Source organism: Malus sylvestris, chromosome 6 (assembly GCF_916048215.2).
Source record: "Malus sylvestris chromosome 6, drMalSylv7.2, whole genome shotgun sequence".
Lineage (NCBI taxonomy): Eukaryota > Viridiplantae > Streptophyta > Magnoliopsida > Rosales > Rosaceae > Malus > Malus sylvestris.
Genome location: NC_062265.1, coordinates 2,133,963 through 2,141,244, shown reverse-complemented (window position 1 = coordinate 2,141,244; position 7,282 = coordinate 2,133,963). Strand labels below are relative to the sequence as shown.

General features: G+C 43.9%; 1 protein-coding gene across 4 annotated transcripts; it reads right to left on the bottom strand.

The window, feature by feature from the left end:
• Positions 1–1,538: 1,538 nt before the first annotated feature.
• On the bottom strand, positions 1,539–7,079 carry LOC126625941 (uncharacterized). 4 transcript variants are annotated; one of them, XM_050295069.1, is made up of 3 exons: positions 4,889–7,079; positions 4,343–4,823; positions 3,723–4,124 (listed from the first exon to the last, which is right to left on the bottom strand). In XM_050295069.1, the coding sequence occupies exon 1, from the start codon at positions 6,986–6,988 to the stop codon at positions 6,044–6,046; it is 945 nt and encodes a 314-aa protein (XP_050151026.1). In that variant the 5' UTR covers positions 6,989–7,079; the 3' UTR covers positions 3,723–4,124; positions 4,343–4,823; positions 4,889–6,043. The 4 variants fall into 4 exon arrangements, with proteins under 4 accessions (XP_050151027.1, XP_050151026.1, XP_050151025.1 ...); XM_050295070.1 differs by lacking the exons at positions 3,723–4,124; positions 4,343–4,823 and adding an exon at positions 1,539–1,694 and having other exon boundaries at positions 6,166–7,079; XM_050295068.1 differs by having other exon boundaries at positions 3,723–3,906; positions 4,125–7,079.
• Positions 7,080–7,282: the final 203 nt, after the last annotated feature.

Genomic DNA, 7,282 nt, shown 5'->3' with positions numbered 1-7,282 from the left:
TGGATAGAGAAGGGGAGAGAGTAGCTTTGGGACAAAGAGATATGGAGAGATAGAGAGGGAGAGGAGAGTAGCATGGGGACGATTTGCAAGAAGAATGATTTGAAGGATGTTGTGTTGCAGGAAAAAAGATGGAGAAAGGAAGTGACGGGGACGAATTAAAGAGGAAGAAAAGGGAAGAACTCTCTAGAGAGAGAGAGGTGGTGCGTGTACTTTAGAAATAAAAAGGAAAAAGTTTGATTTAGTAATAAAATATTATTGAATTAATAATAAAATATTATTATATGTGTATTATATAATATAATATTATAGTTATTAGTTATTCTGTTTTTTAGTCCGACACTGCACCAAACGCATCACTAAATCAATCCAGCTTAGTCTAGCCTAAGCCAGTCTAACTTAGTCCTTGAAGCTAGTCCATTCTGAGATAATCCGGTGCAACAAACGCACCCTTAGGGTTTTGTAGTCTTTTCGGCATTGTTGTTTGTTTAATAATATTCTATTTTGTAATCTTGTTCGTGGCGCACTCTGATATTCAATTGTAGGTTGTGTTAGGATATATTAAATAGTGTAAGATTGTGCATTTAGTAGTTTGCTCTCCTTCATGATGCTCATATTGTCTTTGTTAGCTGTGTGCTATATAAGCTTCAATGTAATGACTTGATCATTAAGTAATCAATACAAAGAATATTCAGTCTCCTCTCTCTATATCTTTCTCTCTCTAGTTCTTGATTCTCTCTATTTCTTCAATCTCTATGTACATTAACATGGTATCCATCGCCATAACTGCTCGCACAATTCTTCTCGACCCTTCTTCTACTTCCGCTCTTCAAGTTTGATCAAGAATTTCTGTTTCTTGCTTGCGATCGTGTTCTTCTTCTCTGAGCAATCGTGTGATTCAAGATTTCTTCTTTTTTCCTAATTTATAGGTACTTCGAGCTCACATAACCGAGCAAGTTTCACTGGTTCAAGTAGAGCTTAAGCGACCTACCAAACCGAAAACATAGTAAGATAAACTACAATGTTCCACGCAAACTATTTGAGCAAGCTAAAGCCAAAAAAAATTGAAATGAAGCAAAACAATATTTGGAAATGAAACTTCAAGCAGGTAAACAGGCTGAGGGAAAACAGGGCATGTACAAGCCCATCGAGGCTCTACATAAAATGTTCCATGTCGTTTGTTAGTCCCTTGTCTTTTCAGATAAGTTTGTTGCAATCTCGTCGCATTAAAGAAAGGCTATTCCGAATGGCGATTGACATGTCCAAGGAGTGGTTTGCTGTCCTTCATGAGGCTCATATTGTCTTTGTGGTGGTCATGGAATCATATTCTGCGGCAAGGAGAACATGTGTAACCAGTAGACGAGGTAAGCATCCAGTGTAGAATCAATGGTGGAGTCCCACAAGGGACACTGCCAATAAAGGCAGACTGAGAGAATGAGGTGGTGTCGACACCCAAGCTAATATGCATACTGGAACTCTACACACCTTCTCAATGGACCACAACAGATCGCGGTTAAAAGTGACTGCAGATCGAATACAACAACAACAACAACAACAACAACAACAAAGCCTTTTCCCACTAAGTGGGGTCGGCTATATGAATCCTAGAACGCCATTGCGCTCGGTTTTGTGTCATGTCCTCCGTTAGATCCAAGTACTTAAGTCTTTTCTTAGGGTCTCTTCCAAAGTTTTCCTAGGTCTTCCTCTACTCATTCGGCCCTGAACCTCTGTCCCGTAGTCACATTTTCAAACCGGAGCGTCAGTAGGCCCTCTTTACACATGTCCAAACCACCGGAACCGATTTTCTCTCATCTTTCCTTCAATTTTGGCTACTCCTACTTTGCCTCGGATATCCTCATTCCCAATCTTATCCTTTCTCGTGTGCCCATACATCCCACGAAGCATCCTCATCTCCGCTACACCCATTTTGTGTACGTGTTGATGCTTCACCGCCCAACATTCTGTGCCATACAACATCGCTGGCTTTATTGCCGTCCTATAAAATTTTCCCTTGAGCTTCAGTGGCCTACGACGGTCACACAACACGCCGGATGCACTCTTACACTTCATCCATCCAGCTTGTATTCTATGGTTGAGATCTCCATCTAATTATCCGTTCTCTTGCAAGATAGATCTTAGGTAGCGAAAACGGTCACTTTTTGTGATCTTCGCTAGATTGCTCCGGTCATTAGTGTGGATAAGTATATAAATGGATAGAGATAGGAAAGCAAACACAAGATGTACGTGGTTCACCCAGATTGGCTACGTCCACGGAATAGAGGAGTTCTCATTAATTGTGAAGGGTTTACACAAGTACATAGGTTCAAGCTCTCCTTTAGTGAGTACAAGTGAATGATTTAGTACAAATGACATTAGGAAATATTGTGGGAGAATGATCTCGTAACCACGAAACTTCTAAGTACCGGAGTGTGGTATCGTCTTGACTTGCCTTATCTGTCTCATAGGTAGATGTGGCATCTTCTCTAGAAGTACTCTTCCTCCATCCAGGGGTGGTATCTGTAACTGGTGGAGATGCACAAGGTAATGTATCAATTTCACTTGAAGCTTACTTGTAGTTTCAGGCTTGGTCAAGCGCGATACAAACCATGTAGTAGGAGTCCCCCAAGTCGCCGGGCTAGGGGATCTGCTGAAAGAGGTGACAGACAAGGTAAGCAATCAGAGCTCCGGCTGATTGTTCACATTCTCCCTATCTTGCAGGCAGCATGAAGGATAAAGAGAAGAAAAATGAGAAGAGATGATATGGGATACTTTTGCTTTTGAAGAAGTAACTTTCCACAGGCTTATTCTTGAACAGGGCTGGAGGGTTTTCTGGTTTCCTCCAGAGTATAAGGCCGATTGAAGAATTTGAGGGTCAAAACAAGTCCATCAAATCTAGAGTACGTTCGACCCTTCTGATATGGGATACTTTTGCTTTTGACAGAGTAGTGGATGTATCGGCACGTGTGCTGTTACGCTTGTCTCCACATGCTTCCTTGTATCCTTCTCACTTGCCCTATCTGTTCCTCAAGCATATGCGGTATCTTCCCTGGAAGCATAAGATGTTGAAGATGAGTACTCGAGAGCAATGCCAGGTAAGTAATCAGGTAAGGGGTTCCAGGCAGTCAGTTCCTGGCTGGAAGCTTGATTCCAAGTGCTGACTGATTGCTCTCTTTCTCCTTGTCTTGCAGGTAAGAACAAGGCCAAAGGAAAAGACAGGGAAAAAGCATGATATGGGATACTCTTGCTTTTAACCCTGATGATATGAGATATTCTTGCTCTAGTATAGCTTGTTTACAGAGGTATTATCCGGGGGAAAGAAAGCTGAATATGTCGAAAGGCTTCGTTGGGAGTGCCCTCTCAGATAAGAGAAAGGGTTGAGCATTTTTGCAGGTCTGCCTGTCCGTTAGGGATGGAGGTCGACATATATAGGAGTCTCCCTAACATCAAGTAATAATGCTATTCCTTTACCCTGCTTGGTCATAGCACGGTAGTGGGAGCTGTCAGCTTCACATGTTTTAACTCTATCAGAGCACTTTGAAAAAGTGGTCTGTGGTATCTGGAAAGCTAATGTTGCGTGTGAAGATTACAGACAAGCTTTATCCAAGGAGATCCAGCTCTTGAAGTTGGGAAAGTGGTGCCTCTTCGGTTTTCGAACAAGCAATCCTGTCAGGGGTCTGGCTCTCGAGATTCGGAGAACGATGCCTCTTCGATTTTTGAGAAAGCAATCCTGCTGGGGGTCTGGCTCTCGAGATTCGGAGAGCGGTCTCTTCGATTTTTGAGAAAGTAATCATGTTGGGAGTCTGGCTCTCGAGATTCGGAGGGTGGTGCCTCTTCGATTTTGGAGCAAGCAATCTTGTTGGGAGTGTTTTCTCGAATGTGAGTAAAGGTTGGGCATGTTTGCTAGTCTACCTTGCCACGAAGCACAGAGGTTGACACACAGGGACTTTCCAATTATCCAGCAGTGGTACTGTTCCTTTACCCTCTCTTCGATTTTTGAGAAAGTAATCATGTTGGGAGTCTGGCTCTCGAGATTCGGAGGGCGGTGCCTCTTCGATTTTGGAGCAAGCAATCTTGTTGTGAGTGTTTTCTCGAATGTGAGTAAAGGTTGGGCATGTTTGCTAGTCTACCTTGCCACGGAGCACAAAGGTTGACACACAGGGACTTTCCAATTATCCAACAATGGTACTGTTCCTTTACCCTCTCTTCGATTTTTGAGAAAGTAATCATGTTGGGAGTCTGGCTCTCGAGATTCGGAGGGCGGTGCCTCTTCGATTTTGGAGCAAGCAATCCTGTTGGGAGTGTTTTCTCGAATGTGAGTAAAGGTTGGGCATGTTTGCTAGTCTACCTTGCCACGAAGCACAGAGGTTGACACACCGGGACTTTCCAATTATCCAGCAGTGGTACTGTTCCTTTACCCTTGTGGGTAATAATATGGTAGCTAGACCTTCAAAATTTATGTGTCTAAACTTTGTTAGTGTTGTTTCTTTGCAATTCTTTTACTCTTCTTGGTCAGAGCGATGTAGCGGGAGCTGCAAGCTTCACGTGTCTCAACTTTGTCAGAGAACTTTGGCAAAGTTATCTGTGGTACCCATGAGTTACTGTTGCATGTGGGAAGTGGGTGATTGAACAGTACGATTCATGTGCTTTCTACTTCGCCAGAAATCTTCGACAGAATGCCCATAATTTCCGCAAAGCTGAGTGTGCGTGTGACAGGTGCTGACAAGGCTGGAAAAGTAGGTGCCTCTTCGATTTCTGAGATCGGCCCTCGTGGTCTCTGAGCAGCCCAGCTTTTGAGAAAGCAAGCCTCTTCGATTTCTGAGATCGGCCTTCGTGGTCTTTGAGTAGCCCAACTTTTGAGAAAGCAAACGCCTCTTCGATTTCTGAGATCGACCCTCGTGGTCTCTGAGCAGCCCAGCTTTTGAGAAAGCAAACGCCTCTTCGATTTCTGAGCAGGCGCCTTTTCGATTTCTGAAGCTTCGTCGAGTGCAGATTTTTATAGGGGCTGACATTAAGTTCCAAAGCACACTTGAGTATCCACCAGTAGAAGCTCCATTCTTGCACTTCTAAGATCTTGATTTGTCCGACCTCTTCTCTCTTCAACACCTTTGAAAATGTCTGGCCCCTCCGACCGTCGTTTTGACTTGAACCTTGTTGAAGAGGCAGCCCCGCCTTCTTCAGACAACATATGGCGCTCATCCTTCGTCTCCCCTACTTGTCCTCTTACCGTTGGGGATTCCGTGATGAAGAATGATATGACCGCTGCGGTAGTGGCCAGGAACCTTCTCACTCCCAAAGATAACAGACTACTTTCCAAACGGTCTGATGAGTTGGCTGTTAAGGATTCTCTGGCTCTCAGTGTTCAGTGTGCAGGTTCTGTGTCTAATATGGCCCAACGCCTATTTGCTCGAACCCGCCAAGTTGAATCATTGGCGGCTGAAGTGATGAGTCTCAAACAGGAGATTAGAGGGCTCAAGCATGAGAATAAACAGTTGCACCGGCTCGCACATGACTATGCTACAAACATGAAGAGGAAGCTTGACCAGATGAAGGAATCTGATGGTCAGGTTTTACTTGATCATCAGAGATTTGTGGGTTTGTTCCAAAGGCATTTATTGCCTTCGTCTTCTGGGGCTGTACCGCTTAATGAAGCTCCAAATGATCAACCTCTGATGCCTCCTCCTTCGAGGGTTTTGTCCAGTACTGAGGCTCCGAATGATCCCCCTCCGGTGCCTTCTCTTTCTGGGGCTCTACCGACTGCTGAGACTTCTCCTAAGCAACCTTTGTGAATGCTCCCTCTTGTTTGTTTATTTTGGCTCAAGTATATGTACATATTTGTAACTTATCGGGGATATCAATAAATAAGCTTTCCTTCATTTCAACGTATTGTGTTAAATACACCAAAGCCTTCTTCGCTAAGTTCTTTGAATTTTCTTTTGTTGAAGCTTGTATGTTGAAGCTTTGTGAGTGGAGCATGTAGGTTGAGGTAGTGTTCCCTTAATTTCCCGAGTGAGGAAAACTTCTCGGTTGGAGACTTGGAAAATCCGAGTCACTGAGTGGGATCGGCTATATGAATCTTAGAACGCCATTGTGTTCTGTCCTGTGTCATATCCGCCGTTAGATCCAAGTACTCTAAGTCTTTTCTTAGGGTCTCTTCCAAAGTTTTCCTAGGTCTTCCTCTACCCCTTCGGCCCTGAACCTCTGTCCCATAGTCGCATATTCTAATCGGAGCGTCAGTAGGCCTTCTTTGCACATGTCCAAACCACCGTAACCGATTTTCTCTCATCTTTCCTTCAATTTCGGCTACTCCTACTTTACCCCGGATATCCTCATTCCTAATCTTATCCATTCTCGTGTGCCCACACATCCAACGAAGCATCCTCATCTCCGCTACACACATTTTGTGTACGTGTTGATGCTTTAACGCCCAACATTCTGTGCCATACAACATCGCCGGCCTTATTGCCGTCCTATAAAATTTTCCCTTGAGCTTCAGTGGCATACGGCGGTCACACAACACGCCGGATGCACTCTTCCACTTCATCCATCCAGCTTGTATTCTATGGTTGAGATCTCCATCTAATTCTCCGTTCTTTTGCAAGATAGATCCTAGGTAACGAAAACGGTCGCTCTTTGGTATTTCTTGATCTCTGATCCTCACCCCTAACTCGTTTTGGCCTCCATTTGCACTGAACTTGCACTCCATATATTCTGTCTTTGATCGGCTTAGGCGAAGACCTTTAGATTCCAACACTTCTCTCCAAAGGTTAAGCTTTGCATTTACCCCTTCCTGAGTTTCATCTATCAACACTATATCGTCTGCGAAAAGCATACACCAAGGAATATCATCTTGAATATGTCCTGTTAACTCATCCATTACCAACGCAAAAAGGTAAGGACTTAAGGATGAGCCTTGATGTAATCCTACAGTTATGGGAAAGCTTTCGGTTTGTCCTTCATGAGTTCTTACGGCAGTCTTTGCTCCTTCATACATATCCTGTATAGCTTGGATATATGCTACTCGTACTCCTTTCTTCTCTAAAATCCTCCAAAGAATGTCTCTTGGGACCCTATCATACGCTTTTTCCAAGAATAAATTGATGAAAGGCAGAGCCAAGCCGAAGATAGAGGAGATTGGATTTGTGGGGGATGACTGGATTTGTAGGCGTTAACTGGGGGACATGAAGATAGAGGGATGGATCTAAGGACATAATTGAGTAGGAATGATGGCAATAAGGGTGCATAGGTCACACTGATCGGGATGGATAACAGGGGGAAAACAGTAACA